This window comes from Tetrao urogallus (assembly GCF_951394365.1).
Source record: "Tetrao urogallus genome assembly, chromosome: 5".
Lineage (NCBI taxonomy): Eukaryota > Metazoa > Chordata > Aves > Galliformes > Phasianidae > Tetrao > Tetrao urogallus.
Genome location: NC_136818.1, coordinates 49,564,264 through 49,582,567, shown reverse-complemented (window position 1 = coordinate 49,582,567; position 18,304 = coordinate 49,564,264). Strand labels below are relative to the sequence as shown.

The 18,304-nt window shown below is 44.4% G+C and overlaps 1 protein-coding gene across 1 annotated transcript in view; it reads right to left on the bottom strand.

Moving 5' to 3' along the window:
• TBC1D12 (TBC1 domain family member 12) overlaps nucleotides 1-17,058 on the bottom strand; it is a gene marked incomplete at its 3' end in the record, with an annotated part of 33,148 nt that extends 16,090 nt beyond the window's left edge. The window contains exons 1-2 of the mRNA XM_079536464.1: nucleotides 16,370-17,058; nucleotides 5,806-5,929 (exon numbers count right to left, since the gene is read on the bottom strand). Coding sequence (XP_079392590.1) covers nucleotides 5,806-5,929; nucleotides 16,370-17,031 — 786 coding nt within the window. The 5' untranslated portion in view covers nucleotides 17,032-17,058. The remainder of the gene's footprint in view (nucleotides 1-5,805; nucleotides 5,930-16,369) is intronic.
• Between the last annotated feature and the right edge of the window lie 1,246 nt (nucleotides 17,059-18,304).

Below are 18,304 nucleotides of genomic sequence, written 5' to 3'. Positions count from 1 at the left end.
GTTATAATACAGCAACATGCAAGCTGAAGTTTAAATTCAAGTGCTTATCATCAAGTGCTTATCTTTAAAAAAAATAGATGCAGCCGCTCCTCCTCCTCCAGCCCTCAAAACACAAAAAAAATACAAAGACTACACACTTGAGCAAGATGTATATAGATGTATAAGCTCCCATTAGGTTATTTTTTATTTCAAGTGATGTCATGTAGTTTATTCCAACAGCACCTTTTCTCAAAAGATCTTTTTCCATAGCACTTTTCTCAAGTGAATAACAAAAGGTGTTGATGCAACATCCCTCCCCTAGACCACAGCACCTGTAATCATTACACTTAGTTCAGCACTACCCTCAGCAGGTACACTGTGAGAAAGGAAAGAACAAATCATGGTCTAGAATCCGACATTCCAGAAACTGTTAGCTCTGAAGCTGCATCTTCATGATTCATTTTTCCTCCCATTCATCTTACACTGCATTTTGCACCCAACTGAATGCCTTTAATCCTCACCTTCCAACACCACGGTCTGACAGTATTTCTACATTGAGAGCTCAGAAGTGCACCACGCTTCAACTTCACCAACAAGATGCTGAGAACCTGGACATGGTTGTGAGGCTCTAAACAGTCACTTGGGATATAAGGGAAAGATTTAAGATTATAAATAGCAATGTGTAACCCTTCGTACTGTATTTGAACAAGGTCATCAGGCAAAAGCATGTCCAGATACAGCAGACCCTATACCTACACAACCAAAGCTCCGCAGGCTTCCATTCTAGATTGAACCCAGCGATCTAATGGAAAAGTTCAAGCTTAAAAAGGAGTGCCTAAACAGATAAAGCCATTGTTCAGAAGAATTTTATTACAGTACTAGAAAGAGTGAGAGGAATTAAGCTCTTCATCACAAGTTCAGTGTTGTTACTGACCTCTTTCTGCACCATGCATACCATAGGAGAAAAGAAATCCAAAGGCTTCCATCTATGCTGCCACACTTTCTCCTTTTCAGTATGGAAATACTATGCCAGCCTCAGAAAGCTAAAACTTATACAATTTTTTTTTTTTTTAATGTGTACATCTTTACCATGTCAAAAGCATCTTTTTGCTAATTTCTGTGCTCTTGGAATTTGATATAGTCAACCTGAACAATGACTTTGCTACCATAGCGTATCAAGCTTAACAAGCTGTCTGCTTACCCTGCAAAACCTTAATTCTTAAAAGAAAACACAATTCTCTTGTCACCCTTTTGCTAAAGAAATTCAAAGACCCAGTAGAAAAGGAATCATCCTGTCAAAAAGCAGATTCAGAAGTTCTCCTCAACAAATTTTCCTTGTCAAAGCAGATGGGTAAGTCTTTGCAACTGGACTGTATTTTATATACTTTCTGCAAACAGAGGAGCATTTGAGATCCTACAAGCTTCATTACCACTTTGTTGACAAGATAATCATTACTGAAGCCTAAATTACGGGGGAAGGTCTTTGAAACACTTCTAAACACAAATGTTTTACCTGTAGTACAGCATTTCTCACTGCACATACACTCTGGAAAGATGATAGACGTTTCTTGAGAACCTAACTGCCACATCTGCAAATAAGAACGTCACACTCTTTTCACCCCTACTAGCAAACTAAATGCTACTTAGGTGCTATGTGATCCTTGCAAGACTAAACAACATTGTCCATCCCTGTCTCAGGGAAATTTGTTACCAGTGTATTTCTGACTGTATTTGAACAGGCAGAACTCTTGCCTTTCTCCTTCTGCCTTTCCAGCAGCATGTGCAAGATGAGCCAGCGTGACCTCTATCTAGATAAAAATCACTCACGGAAAACCTTTCAGCCTTGTATCTATGTACTTCTTTCAGATACCCCACCCTTAGATTTGCTGACAAACATGTCATGCACTTTTTAATGCACAGCTTAAATTGAAACCACAGTGACTGGCTTGAAGCATTACTACTGCAAGTCAGAAGGCCCGAGCTGTTTGAAGGCTGATTGAAAACACATCTGTTCCTCTGAAGAGCAGCCTCAGACAATCCTTGGCCCTGGGAGACCATGGGAGTTGTGCTGATTCAGTGAATGATTTCACTGTTAGATTTCAGATGGGATATAACAACACTGGAAAAATATGCACAAGTTTATCGGTCCTCAAATACAGGTGGTGTTTCAGTTTGTGAGCTTTTGTTTGTTTGTTTTTGAGATTTCAGAGCAAGCCAAACCCACTATTTTCAAAGGTTAGCTGTAGGACAGATACTACACTAGACAACATCTAAATCACAGTTAGCATTTAATTGATGGCCTACAGTTAATAACTTGCCATTTTGTGTACAAGGTGACAGCTTTTGGAAAAGATTATTTTACTTTACTTTCAAAGAAGCAATCAATAAATTACTGCAAGTTTTCATGTGTCAACATGAACAGAAGCCCCCCTTCATATAAGGCTGTTACTGGCTATACTCCATTAAAAGTCTTGATGAAGTGAAGCATATACCAAATCCATTTCTGTGCCTTGCAGTGCATATTCACACATTTTGAGTTTTCCTTACTTTGGGCATATTGGGCATTAAAGTTTCACAACTGTAAACAAATTAATAAAAAAATATTCAAGAGTGCTTTAACAAAAGAGCTAAATGAAATGGTTTGATATTGAGAATCATTTTGATCACTAATACAGACTTTTCTTTAACCATAAGGACAGAAAATTAAATTCAGTTTGCTTTTTTAAACAGAACTTGCCCTTCAGTCAGTACACATCATCCTGCAAATCAGTTCTGGCTTCAAATGCTTCTGTGTTAAAATACTTCGGAGGTCTAATTGAAAGCAGATTTCTTTACAGACTGAAAAGAATGTACCCAACTGATCATTAATGACCACATACATCTCGTAACAGCCAGTTTTATTAGCTGCAGTTCATGAAAAAGGCACACTTCCTAAAACTATCAAATGCACGTGACATTTGCAATCCTAAAGAATTGCTATTTTCCCTTTTTATAAAAAACAGCAAAGGAAGGAAGCCCAGAGGAGGGAGATGTCCAGTAAAAGAGTTGGCCTTAATCACATCCTGCCTGGGCAGCTCCAAGTCCAAGGGGAGCAGTGCATGCCAGCAGCTGAGCGCCGGCAGGGGCAGCTGCCAAGACCTTTCAGCCTCTGGCCCACTTGGAGTTTGAGCACTGCACCCTGAGCATGCTGATGGCAGCGCAGCTGCGAGGGGCTCTGCCACCTCCACAAACATGCAGGCTCAGCAGCGTGCTTTGGGTAGAGCAATTATCTTCCACATATGGTATGAAACTACAGAGAAATTTACAGTTGCGCTCATCAGACAGTCTCTGAAGGCAGAGCTGGCAACATTGTCGTCTGAAAAATGCCTGAAAGAGTATCCCAAATTAAGTTTCTAGACTTTTGGATGAAGTTATTCAAGACACTGTAATCACCACTGGACTTTTCTGCAAGGGCATATATAGCAACTCCTATTGACAGACTTATTAGTTTAGATGCAATCATGAATTTACTGTCATTCTCACCAAAACAAGTAGCAAGGGAAGCTTTCATCAGCCAGGACAGAAACATGGAAATTTAAGACCAAGGCTCATCTCCAATCAGGTAGCAGAATAGTGGTTAACAGGACAAATGAAGCTTGTATCAGCTTTTACAGGCCTTGTAACTGCATTCTTGCCTGCTTCCCTTTTGGATGCATCCTCAATAGTGAAGAACTGAGTTTGGGGACCTCAGTCAGCCACTTGCAGAGCAGATGCTGTTTTCCACTCACTGTCATTAACAATGTGTGCCTATATTCATTCTAGGCTATGGCCAGATTAACAAATTTGAATCCTTTTGATAAAAATTTTTGCCATTTCTTCAAAGACATAGCACAAGGAACTATACTGTAACACTTACACATGTATATTAGACACTTTATGTTAAATATGGATACATTAGGGTTCTCTCCCACTTTAACAATCAAGTTCTCAGATACTGTAGATCTAACTCTGTAGTTAATATGCCACTAGTTACGATCCTTACTTTCGTTAAGTGTGAATTCCAGATCACGACGCTTTATCTAAAGACCATACACGCTTTATCTGATTTAGAACCTAATATTACCCATTATTGACACAACACTCCAGATTATACAAATCCAATACTGATCTTAATTTGGCAACCACTCTAACATAAGCCGCATGAATAGTCTTCAAGACAAACTCAATCATGCCTAAAGGCAATGCACTGTTTAAATATTTCTGCTTTTCTGACACTTTGGAGAAGTTAAAAAACTCATTTTAAAATAACAGTTTAAAAGAAAAACAGTCACTAAGAGACAACAGGATAAGAAAAATATTTGTGCAGACTTTAACTCATTTGTCAAACAAACATCTTCATTGCTAGAAAATAGGAAGCAGATGATTGGTAAGCATTGTGCATATGTTCATTTCACAAGATGGACGAAACATCTGGATTTTCAGCATGGCATTTTCATAGCACAAGGCCAAGAGCATTCATCTGCATACAGACTAAACACACCTGCCCTCTCCTGCCAAAAAATAAAACATTTCTATGAGAAAAGCATATTTGAAAGCGGTGAAAAAGCATCTAGTTTAATTTAGAGTATATGGTACTTGCAGCAATCTCATCATTTCCTTATTTTCCTACATTTCATTGTGTGACAACTCTCATTACACTGAAGTCCTTCAAAAACAACCTCTTATTTTTCACTTTAGCTGCTCCCAAAAGGCCCTCTTTCACCATGAAGCTCTTTCTAAAAGATGGCTGAACACTGCTTCATTCACAGCTATTTGCACCTGCCAAACACATCAGCTCATATGGAATTTAAGAGAGGAGACAAAGGAAAAAGCAGCTCAAGAGATTCAGTTACTGTTTTCATTAACACAAGAGACATTCATATTTCTTAAGTGAAAAAACCTCTCAGCTTTGGCACTGTATGTTAACTTTACTGATACATTACCAATTCCTCATCTTTAAAGACTGAGCTGTTTTTATTATTATTTCAGCCACTGGAGTGAAAATGCAGAATCGACACAGTAACAAAACTTGGCATCAAGGGACAGAAATTCGAATTACTTTTCTCTAGTACCCTTGTAAATCCCAAACAAGTTCAACTTGCACTGCTGCAATTATTTTTAATTTAAAAAAAAAAAAAAAAAAAGCTCAAGTGAGATTTTAAAAAAACTAAGTGAAAGATGACACGAATTCTACGCCATTTTTCACCAGTTACTGACATAACAAGTTTACAGGCAAGAAGCAAGGACTACAGAAAGATGAGCTAGATCCAAAAAGATTGGTTTTGTAACACTATTCAAGAACGCTTTTATAGGATAAATTCTGCTAAATTATTATCTAGCTTGAAACAGTGAATTAGCTAGCTTGAAAACAATATAGAAGCCTAATTAGGATCCTATTGAACAAAACAGGCAAATTAACTCAGGTTTGAACCTTAAAGGAAGACTACAGTATTTTGCAATCATTTAACCATTACAAAATTGTACCATGTTAAATGAGGCAACATTTTATGGATAATTAGTAAGAGTGTTGACGTTTTGATTTAAACAGCCATAAAACAGTGTTAGTGTTTACAGAGTTTACACTTTCCAACATGTATCAATGCTTTATAAGCACTGAGGTGTGCTGAGGAACATAACAGTCATAAAATTCCAACTCCTCCTTCTCAGTAGCTAGCATCCTTTAGACAGATCCCACAGAGCACCCTACGGCCATGTAGCAGGAATATGGAGACAATGGCAACAGAGCTGCAATACCTATGTATTAATTCTTCCAAGCTTTCTGCCTAGAGTCATGCAATGCCCACTCACCTGCTGAATTATTTTGGAGTCTTTTGGAAGGTTTTCCCTGGGGGGCACTTTTCCAAACAACTTCCAGCCAGGAGCACTTTGGACAGCAGGTTTGAGTTCCTTTGTCCTTTTAGTGAAAAAGTTTCTGGGGGGGGAAAAAAAAAAAAAAAAAAAAAAAAAAAAGGAAGGCTTTATTTTTGTTTACTGTGCACACAAATATTTTTATTCACTTTGAGTTTGAACTGAATTCACCACTACAGAGATTTACTGCTCAGCAAACACAATGTGCTACCTTCGTTTTCTCTTTAAAGTAATTAACTTGAAGTGAAGTATCTTTCATTGCAGTCACTTGGATACTAACACAGAATTACTTAACATTCAATTTAACCTTGGAATCCTAAGCTACTCTATGCAACACCAAAGCTGTTTCAGCAATACCAAACACTTCCTCAACTGTAAGTTCGGAGCATGCAGCAGCTTCTACACTTTTGCATGGGGTTTAACAGGCTATTTGAAAACTGAAGAGCAAAACTCTGGAAGTCCCTGTGCAACACAAATTTAAAAAAAGAAATGAGGAACTACTATATTCACTAACATTTTCCACAAACTTTGTTAAATTTCTTGAACTTTCGTAACATGGACCAGAAAACCAGGGAAAACACACACAGCTCCAGTTTAGCAGACATCCTTTGCCAATGGTTAATGCAGTTACACTCAAGCAGACAGATGACCCTGCTGCTGAATTACTTTGTAGAAAGCCACCCATCACGTGGTCACAGTAGGAACCATTTTTTTCCTGTCCTCTGTTCTAAGTCCAAGACCCTTCCTGATACGCTTTCTCTAAGTTACACCGCTTGCCTCTTTCCCTTTTGCTGTCTCCTTGCACTCACTGCAACCATGCAGGTGCTGCACACACTACGGGATGCTGCCTGCACCACCTCACTGCTGCCCACCCAGGGGCAAGTGGAAGATTTAACCCTGATGGCAATCTGCCACCATATCAGAGCTGGTTTATGATTAACCAGGAAACTGGTAGATTTAAAAGTACGGCGTGTAAACATACAGAAGGCTTTAATATCTCCACATTTTAAAAAAAGCATGTTTGTGGCTCTTAAGAAACTTCACTAAAAAAGAAAAGCGCAACCCAACACTACAACAAGCTTTCCGGAATACAGTTCCACGTGTTCTGTGGTGTACTGAACTAACGAAAGAACTGTTTTTGCTTTTCCATGAAGGTACAAAAGAAAAAAATATACCATTTGATTTAGAATTCCATAAAAATCTGAGCCTTCTGAAGGTAAAAAAGCTGATCAAGCTTTGCATCATTCATCAGAATCAACCTCACACAGGAATTCTAATCCAAGAGTAATTAATGGGCGGTTTACAAATAAGCTTTGCTTAACCCAGGATGGAAGCACACTCTTAATACATTATTTTGGCAGCTAACAGCATCACATCTCCTCATGTGCTGGTGACAACAGGGAAGCCTCACAAAAACGCTGTTTAATGAACAGCATCTGTGAATGCTTACAGATTGCATTCACTGAGCTGCAGGAAGTGCACTGCATTTGCTGCTTAGAATATTCATGAGATCTGCAGATCCTAGGAAAAGTCCCAGAAAATAGCATTTTGATAAGGACTCTCAAAATCCACCTGAGAATTTCAAAACTTCTTGACAAACCAACACTGCGAAACTGAGCAATGATGCTTGTTGAAGAGAAACAGAGACATCACACTGACTCGCTGAATGAAGTTCCATTTAACAGAAGCCCAGGGACAGTCGCGCAATGTTTTCTCCCTTCTAGTTGTATACTGTATACACTCTAGTGCATAGAAGTGCTCTCAAACCATACACCTGCTGAAGTACCAGAAGAACAAAACCACCTCTAGCCACAGAGTAAAATATCATCGATACCACACAGCAAAACACCTATGCTTAACAGGGTTTGGGTTACACTACCGTTTCCCACAATCACACAGCTACAGCAGCTGCAGTGACACACACAGGTGCATTGCTCTCTCCTTACCCAAGGAGGCTCACGCCCTCCTGGTACCTGCAGCACACAAATTGCTTGCTTCCATCCTGCCTTTCCCTTCCAAATTACTTTTGCTGCTAAGATAAATTGGTGAAGTCTAAACGCTGCTTGAATAGCACCTTGCTACTGTTATAGTGGAATCAGACATGTTTGTCTTCCCTTCCCACAGCTCTGTGCCATGCAGGTAACAACAGGCTATGAGTGTTTCACAGCTTTGGGCACCCAACAAAACCTGCAGTTGCTTTTCAGTCCGCTCTAAGCGCACACCCTTGGGTTTTCAGCCTCAGCTTTGAGACTCAGAGGAGCCTGCCTGAAGACTCATCATGAAAACAGCTCTGCTGGTGTAGAGATACAGCGCTGTATTACTGATAGCAATCAACTTTATTCACCTCCCATTTGAGTCCAGCAATCTTAACAGTAGCACTAAGAAACAGTACTCACAGCCTTTAACTGCCTCCAGCCCTCTAGCTTTAAACCAAGATGAGGTTTCTAATTCAGCCTTCCACTCCCACCATAAAACCACAACCTGCAGCCCATGTGCTACGTGCGGTTAGTCTGAGGGCCACAAGAATAGAGAGGCTGCTGGACAGTGTGGGTATAGAGAAGCAGGAAGTGGCAACTGTGCTGGAGCCACAACAAAAAAGAAAACAGTGAAACGCAGCTAAGTTGCAAGGTAGGAAGTTAAAATACAGTCCTAGCAAGCGGGACTTACTCCACACTGTTCTTCTAATGTCACTACCCAGAAAACCAGCCCAGCTGTTTAGCCAGCAAGTCTAGCAACACAGCTACAACTAGATGTTCTCGAGGCAGAGCAATCTGACAGCACTCAGTCAGCTAAGGCACATGGGGATCCCAGCAGGGCTTTGCCTCCTCCATCAGAGTAGAGCCAAGGAACCATTCTACTTCTTTTTGCATATCAGAGAATCAAATCATCACAACTCCACCTAGGGAAACACTGAGAAAACAAGATTTGAAAGCGACAAGAACCAACAAAGGAAGTGAGAGCTGGTTCTATTTTCCTTTTTAATGAACATCCTACTACCTGATATTAGACACAGTATAAGACAACTTTCTCACATTAAATCCAATGAAGCGAGATACCAACGGGAAAGAAACAGCACCACATCCATCATCGTGAGCTTCCTGTCTCCCTCCCACATAACATTTTGTTACAGAATCATGAAGGCTCAGGAGGGGAATCCAACATGGAAATAATGCTGCAAACAAGCACCCTGCAGGAGTACAAACAGCTCAGAGGGTGGTGTTGTGTTCTGGATTTTCACTTTGGCTTTGGTTTCATTTTTTGTTTGCTTGGTTTTGAATCTTCTTTTGGGTTTTGTTTGTTTGCTTTTTATTTTAACTAAAATGACAAAAAAAAAAAGAGTTAAAAAAAAACTGGAAAGCCAAACTAGCCTGCAATAACATGAGTACGTTAAAATCTACCAACTCCAATAAAATTCCCAGATGAATAAAAGCAATCTGAAGTAAAAAGTCAAACTCACTGAAATACTGAGTACATAGGATGATGAAACTGATTTTGCATCTCCACAAAAACACAGTTCTGCTTGTGCACACAGTCTGTTCTTACTTCATTTATAGTTCATTTTTAAATAAGCTTTGTAGGTGTACAAAATAGGTCTGTGACATCTAAACTGGCAGAAAAAAAGTTGTTCAGGAAGTGACTTAGGTGCACTTGGTAGTGCTTATCCAGATGGCTGTGTGACTGAAGAGTTAGAAGAGGTATATCCCAGGCTTTTTATAGACATTAAGGCATTAAGTTCTTGTAGGACCGAGCTCACAGTGTTGTGGTTTCTAGTTTCTTAATGAAACACGAATCAGCAACACCAACAGAAATGGTATCTAAAGCCTCAGCCTCAATTAGATATACCTGAAATCTCATAAACTGCCAGCTGTGAACAATTGAGTAGGGAAGGAAGAGATTTTTGTCCACTTGCTGAGGACACCCAGACAAACAAATCACCATGGAGCTGCACTGAAGAACCTAAATTTGATCAGCTGTACCATTCAGGTTCCTCCTGGCTGATACCAGTACCAAAGTGGATTTACAGACTCTGGTAGCGAAAGGTTTTATTACAGACACAAGAACATTTTGGAAGTTTTATGAGTAGGCAGCGTTTAGCAATACCGCAGAACACCCTGTCCAGAACATTCACTGGCAAACAGTGTTTTAGAAGTCTGAATGATGCTTCTAACAAAGAGGTGTTGCACAGGTTAGCTTTATAAACTGGCTCAAGTAGTCAGAAACACAGGTAGCAGAAGGTGAATTTCAGGATGCCCAAATACCAAAAGAGCAAAGAACGACAATGAGTGCAGGCTCACAATAATTTGAGTGAGCTAGCAAAACAGAGCTGTGTGCCAAGCTCCTCTATCACCTTCATATTTAATTGGGCAGCTCAGCAGCTCTTCAGGCATTATACCTAACAAATGCTATAGTTAATCTTTTGTAACAGTGACTGCCACTTGCCCATGCAGTCTAACTCAAAATCCTACATCACAGAGGTGTGCCACACGGAGAACTTTTACTACCCAGTCGAGCACCTGTAGCTACTTCTTGAACAACCAAGAAAACGTACTCCTGCCAAGCCACAGCTGGTTAGCCAGCAACATGCCCTGAACAAAACAGTATCAGAAGAGCCCTTTCCCCACCCACCCAACAGCTGCTTCAGCTCCACTAAGGGGAAGCCCCTTTTCTTCCTTGCATCAATAACGTCCCATATGCCTTTGCTGTGTCCATTCCCACACTCTATACCTTACAAGTCAAGCCACCCCATACCACTCATCCTATAAAGCCAAACATATATGTCAGTCCCTAGCTTGACAAGCTGCAGCAGCTCACATAAGATGTGAAGATAGATACCAGCAGTAGATATGAGGCATTCCCTTTTTTATCTGACAACAGAAGTTCTTACATCTATTCACCAAGACATCTCCAATTATCCCCAACCTAATAAGGCAAAACTACCTAAAACCATTCTCATTGTGACTCATTTTCATTAAGATGAAGTCAGCAGCTTTATCATCAACACAGGCACTATACTGAAAGTCTAAACACTCCATTCCAAGATACATTTTCATGACAAAGGTGAGATGTCTTCACCTCTGACACAGCCTACAGATCTTTGATCCAAGCTCAGCACAGGGCAGTATCATTCAGGGACTGCCCCTGAGCTCATGGTGCTTACTGCTCCAGGCAGCCTGATTGAGCCTGAGCGAGAAAGATACTCTGCAGGCCACCCCTCAGCTACCTACAGAACAGGAGGAGCAGCAAGCTCTGCAATCTGCTCCACTTCCCTTTCACAGCTACAAACCGCCCAAATACCTCTGGTAGCTGATGGCTTGTTTACCTGCTAATGAATTCTGGCATCCAGCATACAAACATCCTCATTAATGCCCAGCAGCAGCACAGACAAGATCATACACTGATGGCTGCACTAGGAACTGAAGTAGGAGAGAAAACTGAGCATTGCTGGGGATGACCCAGCCACAGCTGATTCTCCCATGCTGCAAAAAGCAGAAAAGTAGAATCAGCAGCTCAGTATGCTGGTCACTCTTCTCCTACCACGTCTTACTCAGTACAAACCAGACCCTGGTGACAGAGGAGGCAGCAGCAGCAAGCCTGTCTGAAAAAACTGCCAAGAGCTTCCTCCCACAGGCTACAGGTATTATTCTCAGTATGAAAAAATACTCATACCTGAAAAATTCAGGTATGAGTTTTCCCCTCGCTGAAGTCAGAAATCCACCCACAGAGCACGCACCCACCATTCACACTGCCATCCCAGTGTGGGGTCAGAAGCACTGCGCTCTGCACAGCTGCCGCCAACACAGTGCCAACCAGCAGCAGGCTTTCTCCTTCCACCCACCCTTCACTCAAAAACCCGTAGTATCTTCATATAAGAGCCCACTGTGTCTCAGAGAATTGTGACAAACCTGGCTATCAGGATGCAGCATGAAACAGCATGAAGCAGTCTCACTTCCTTAGGAAGCAATAATAAAGAGACTGAGAAGCACAGAGCCATCAAGACCCGAAGAAAGCTTAAAGCACTGCCTATCACCCAAAAAAGAAAAAACTCTTTCTTCCCAGCTGAAGAGCAAATAGCAAGAGACAAAACACCCTTTAAAAACTATACAACACAAGGGCTAGGAGTGAAACTTTGTCTAACAGCTATTTTCAGCTACCAGACCTTGAGAGCTTGCTAGTTTTCTTAAGCTGCTCAGAATGAGTTCACTCATAAGAACAAAGCTGCTGCCACTTCAATAACTTTGCTACAGCAGAACACTTGTGGAGAGCCTTTTATACATGCAGTAAGAAAATCATACAATTCTGGTAAAGTTTTCTATGTATGCAGTTATTAGCAGAGTTTGAAGCTGAAGCATTTACTACTGTTTGTCTTACTTTGGAGACTGCACTTCCTTAAGTTGCCAATATCTGTCATTCATATGACTGAAAGCCAGAAACTGGCCACCATGTCAACGCAACTTCACAAACAAATTGTTCTTAGTGAACCGTGTGGGAAGAACCTATGGAAAAGTTTACATTTTGATCATATGAATGCTTTTTCTTATTTCTAAGAAACTGAATGTGTCTCTAACTCAGGGAAAAAGAACAGTGGCTGAAGCGATTCTTTGAAGTTTTGGGTTCAGGTGCTCTTTTCCACTTACTCCAGGCAGCTGTAATTCTCAACAGTTGTAAGCATCTGCTGATCACTTCAGTAACAAAACAGTAACAACTACAACAAACAAAAAACTTGGTCTGACAGAAACAGAAAGGTGAGAAGTGCCCGCACAATTTCTGAGGGCAAGATTTGTTTCAGTCCCTGAACCCTTCTTTGTCATTCCTCTTTCCGAAACCAATGTCACCATATTTCCTTGACCTATTAGAAGCTCTGCAATCCCCATTCCCTTTCTCTCTCACCTCTATCCCCTAGGTCTGGACAAAAAAAGAACACACAAGTCTTTCAGGACGTCAACAAGAAGGTAAAGGAAATACATGAATATAGATTAAATCCCACAAAATCCCATCGATCAGCTTTCTGACCTTGGCACATACAGAAGGGTCGGAAGATCTGTGGCAGCAAGGACAGTTCACACTCAATTCTTTTTGGACCCAAACCCCCAAAACAGATGGGCAGTTCCTTCCCTGGAAATTCTTAGCCATTTATGAACCAGAAAAGCTCTGCATACACATAGAACTATCAATTCTATATTCACAAGATGCAACTGTACATGAGGTGTGTAAGACAGCTCAAAGAGCTTCAAGTGCTACTCCATAACAAATGGAAAGTAACCTACAGTCTGCAGTACACGAGCAGCACTGCTCAGAGAACTGTTTTGCAGACTCTACAGTCTCTGTCAAGGTCATTTTCCCAAGCAAGAAGATTAGCAGCTTGTGAAGAACTACCTACTGAATGAATCACAGAACTGCATTTACAAAATGTGGGCTTGAGCAGTTTCTCAGTTCTTTGTTCCTACAAACATCAACTCCATTCAGCTTTTTACCACCTTCAAGAGTGAAGATTTCTCAAGACTGCTGGGCAGTAAGTGCAGCAGTTCTGAGTGAGGAAGGATGAGGCTAAGGCAGTTTCTATAAGCACATGTATGCCAACACCATACATGCTTTTGCAACCCTACTGCACTGTTGCTCACAGCAAATTCTGAAGACCTACCAGCAGTGGTAATTACAATTTGAGTTCTTTGTGATCTTATCAGAAAAAGAAAAGCTTGTTAGATTAATTCTGGAAAACAAGCATTTGGGAAAATGGTGCTTTACAACAACAAAGGACGTACCACTGCTGTTGTCAACATTAAGCTTTGAACCCAGGGCTCAGAAAGCAATCAGGAACTGTCAGCTACCAGGTACCTACACTTATCAGTGCAGTTCAGGAAGGAACAATAGCTGCAAGAGTTGAGAAAATGCCTGACAAGATACGTGTGAAAAATGAAGTAAAATCACCTTTAAAAGAGGTGCAGGATCTGCAGCCATGGTAATCACCCCTGCCTTAATTCTACTGTCCATTTAATGCCCTTGCTCACTGAATTATTCTGTGGTCAACAGTAAGCCACTGGGACCATCTACAAATCAGCTGAATAACCTAAGAAGAGAACACTGCACTTGTAAGCTGCTATGCAAGACCACAGAGCTCTGAACAGTGCCTACACACAGCTGTGCTACGAACCCTATGCAGGAGTACAACAGAGCAAGAGCTGACTCTCCAGAAGGCACCCAACCGTGGCAGCAGCACAGCGGAGATGAGGGGCTTTGCTCTCTGCTCCATACACCCCACATGAGATGGAATCCCACTTCATACACTGAGGGAAACAGAGAAGTAGAATAAAAAGGCAGCAAAAACTGTTATTTTCCATTAAAAAGCTGTTAGCATTGAGTTGATAGGATTAGCAATTTGGCATGCATACAAGATAAGAACCCAGGGTGAAATACTACACTCCACGCTCACTGAAAAATATCTGCAAGCCCTGTCAGTAACAATTTTTCTGAGATAATGGGAAAGTTTCCCTCCACCTGGAGGGCACAGGCACTCTCCCTGCAGCAGAACCACACAAGGAGCATTTTGCACAGCTGCTCTCTTCCCCCTGCCTCCCTTCAGCAGCTTCTCCTCCAGTTCAGTGACACAAAGACAGAACGTGGATCATTTCAGCAAGCTACAGAGCAGGCCAGGCTGATAGCTAAGGAGACTGAAATAAGCAGCTGGAGAGAGCGGCCTCCTAACCCAGATCTGCCATGGTGAGGGAATTCATCTGGTCAGGCAGTTACAACACAGAGATTTCATACAGACTTGCTCCTCACTTTCACACAGTTCTTAACCAAATAGCACCACCTTTTAAAAGAAAGGGCCATATAATTACAGTTATTGGGAAAACATAAGAGCTATTGAATTTCAGACAGCTTGTAAACTAGACAAAGAGCATTACAAGCATGAAGCATCCTATACAAGACACACCTGCATTTAGCACAGCCCACACATTTCCTCCAATGCTGAGAAAAATGTTTGTGCCCTGACAAAGCATTAGTGAGCTGCCCTCTTAACAAAGACTCTTCATAGGATGCTTCCACACAGCACAATCTAAAGTTCAGGAGAACAACACCATTTACCACTCCCTGATGATTTAAACATTCAGCAATCACCTGTGGGGGAAGGTCTACAAGAGCTGGGCATTCAATCATAGAGTGATTTCCAATAAATGCAGTCCCTATTGCTGAGAGTCAAGGCAAAGTTCTCTTTGTGAAGAACCGGAGAAAAACCCACTCACAATGGCAACCATTGGTTTTGAACAAACCCAAGCACTTTAAGAAAGTGAGAAGTCCAGGCTTTTAAAACATCAGAAGTAGGTCAGAAGAATTGACTGCCTCCTTTATTACTACTTTTCTAAGCAATCAAGAACACAAACTCGTGTTATTTTGCACACAAGAGCATCAAGTATGAGAAGCTTGGGCTTTAAAAAAAAAACAACTAGTAAAAAAAAAAAAACTAGAACCGGACTTCATTAATGAATCTCATTGTGGCTGCCTAGTGCTGTACAACACTTTCACCAACACATACACAGAGCTTGGCAGTCCCTGAGGCCAGCACTGCTCACCTGGCACAGCCAGCGGGGCCAGCAAGAGACTATGAAACAGTATCCTGCAAACTCATCCTTCACCACAGTGTCACTACTCTGGCTTCTGCCACAACAGATGCAATTAAGTTTTTCCAGATATTATACTGAAAACTGAAAGTGTCCCTGTCTGCTGACAACGACTTCCATGGCACGCCAAGTCCTGGCTTTTCTAGGAGCCAAAGTTCTCCAAAAGCTCTGGAGCAAAAAGCAACAAGGAAGCAAAGGGAAGGCAATGTACTGCAGCGCACAGAAAGTAGGGAAAAAAGGGGACGAGGGGAAAAACACCCACAGGAAACAGTGGGAACAGGGGACCAACTCACAGTCCGTGCTTGGCACAAAGCAGAGGCATAACAGCTGTGCTCACACCACTATGCTCAGTCCTGAGCCCACCTCCTCCCTTTTGCAATGGCATGCAAAAGAGGCCCATTTCTGTTTGGGATCATGCCTTCCTAATCACTGCCTTTCCACATCAACCCTTTTCAGTTAGTAAGTTTAATCTTATTCTGCCTTCTAACAACCCTCTGTGCTACCAGAGCAACTATAACACAACAAATGAAGTCGCGGGGTTTGGAGAGCAAAAGAACAGAAACCAGCAAATGTTAACTCCCATCTTTAAGGACAAGTCCAACAGAGCGTGCTGTAAATTATTACAGCCAGGACGCACCTCCTGCACGGCACGACCAAGAGCTTCTACAGGGAGAATCTCGCCTTATTTACCATCAGTTTAATCACCAGCACCCCTGGGTTCCTCCAGACAGCACAGCGCTCCGGTGCACGCAGCGGGCTCACACGTAAGCGCACCGGCTCCGTAGCGGTGACAGCACTTTTACCTCCGAGCCCCGCACACGGCCCCCGCGGGGCAGAGCCGCGGCCCAAGGACCGGAGGCGGACCAGGGCGGCCCTCCCGTCCGTACCTGGTGAAGAACTCGGCCAAGCTGCTCCCGGCACCGGCGATGCCCGCCCGCCGTGCCCTCTCGGCCGGTTCCTGCGGCGGCTCCGGGGCGGGAGGCAGGTGCTCCGGGGCACTGCGGCGGCGGCTTACTTCGTACGTGTTGCGAGAGTTCAGGCTCACGTCCGTGAAGGCGGGGGCGGCGGGGCCGCTGGGGGGGCTGCCTCCCGCCTCGCCCCGCAGGCAGCAGCTCCGCAGCGGCTCCTCCAACGCCGCGCCCGCGGCGGTGCCGCCCCCCGGGCCAGGCGGGCAGAGGAGGAAGCCCCCGTTGTGCAGCTTCGCTTCCTCTTCCTCGCCCTCCTCCCGAGGCGGCGGCCCGCCCGGCAGCAGGAAGCCGGCGTCCCCGTTGGTCATCCTCCCGCGGGGCCCCACGGCGCAGGCGGCCCCGTTGGCGGCCTTCTCGGGGCAGCGCCGCCCGCCCGCCGCCGGGCCCAGCGCCGCCAGGTACCGCTGCAGCAGCCGCTCCCGCCCCGCCGCCGGCACGCCGCTCCCGCGGCTCAGGCCCCGGCTCCCATCCCGCTCCCCGTCCTCCTCCTCCGCCTCCTCCTCCGCCGCCGCCGCCTCCTGCCGGCCCGCGGGAAGCACGGCCGCGCCGCCCGGAGCTCCGCCATCGTCCGGCCCCACCATTTGCCGCCGCGGAGCCCCGCAGGTGCCGGCGGCGCAGCCCCCCCGCGGCGCGGCGGAGGCCGAGGGGGGCGGGGCGAGGCGCGCTCCTCAGCACCGGCGGCGCCGCGATCGCTGACAGCCGCCTCTCTGCGCCCGGGACCGCGGCCTCGGCGGGGGGGCAGCGAGCCCGCCTCGCGCAGGCGCGGGGCCCGCCCCTCGGAGAGACACCATAGAGAGGGAGAGCGCCCTCTCCCGGCGCGGCCGCATCCGGGACCGTAGAGCTGCCGACGAGACGGGACCCGCCCCGCCCTCACGTTACCGTATTGCCGCGAAAGGCTCCTTCTCGCTGGCAGTGACCACCGTATTTCCCTGCCGTGCCGCGCAGCTCTGCCACGGAGGCAGCCGGCGGCCCCTCCCCTCCCGGCCCTTCCCGCTCTGCGCCTGGAGCCGTGCGCGGATACCGAGAGGTCTGACAGGGCGGCGAGGGCACCGGCGGCAGCTCTCGGTTGAGGGCAGCACCGGCCAGCAGCGCTTACCTCAGGCAGCGGGGTGCACCGGGACTGCCCCGTCTTTGCAGTGGGGTTTTTGTTTTGTTTTGTTTTTTTCCTCCCTGAAGAGATGGTTGGAATGACCTTGAGCTTTTGGAGAGGAGGAAGTGGGGAGAGAAAAGGATGGGCACCGTGAGGCCGCAGGGTGAATCCTCTCCAGAGCCGCGATTGGATTTCCTAGCTCTCCGGGTTGGGAGGAGGATGGAGGACGCATGAAGGCAGCAGCACGCCTGTGCTTCCCACTGTTTCTCTCAGAGGAAAGATGAATTATTACAGTATCCCCTTTCTCATGGAAGAGGAGGGCCAAAAGCACATAAAAAGAAAAGTATGTGGGCTTTAAGCCCCCACAGCCGCAGCAATAACAAGAGCTGCTACTCTCCCTGTGCAAGCACAAGGTAACACCTAAGCCTCAAAAATTGCTTTTGAATTCCCGCAGTAAATACTCACAGTTGGTAATAAGGAAGGTAGATGTCTGCAGGAAATCCATAGCCAAAGGTGTCCTCCATTCTGTACCACCTTCATGTGCCCTGCAGTGAGGCAGGGGTCCTGGCTTTTAAAGGCAGCAGGGGGACATGCCCAGAGAGAGGCCTCACCATGACATGGAGATGGAGCAGAAGCAGTCAGCCCCTCTAAATGCTTTTCCCTTACCTGTGGGCATTTTAGGAAGAAGAATTTTAACTGAGAATCTTCAGCACGATAAAAACTTGATGCGATTCACAGCGTTTTGACTTGCAGTGTTGCAATAT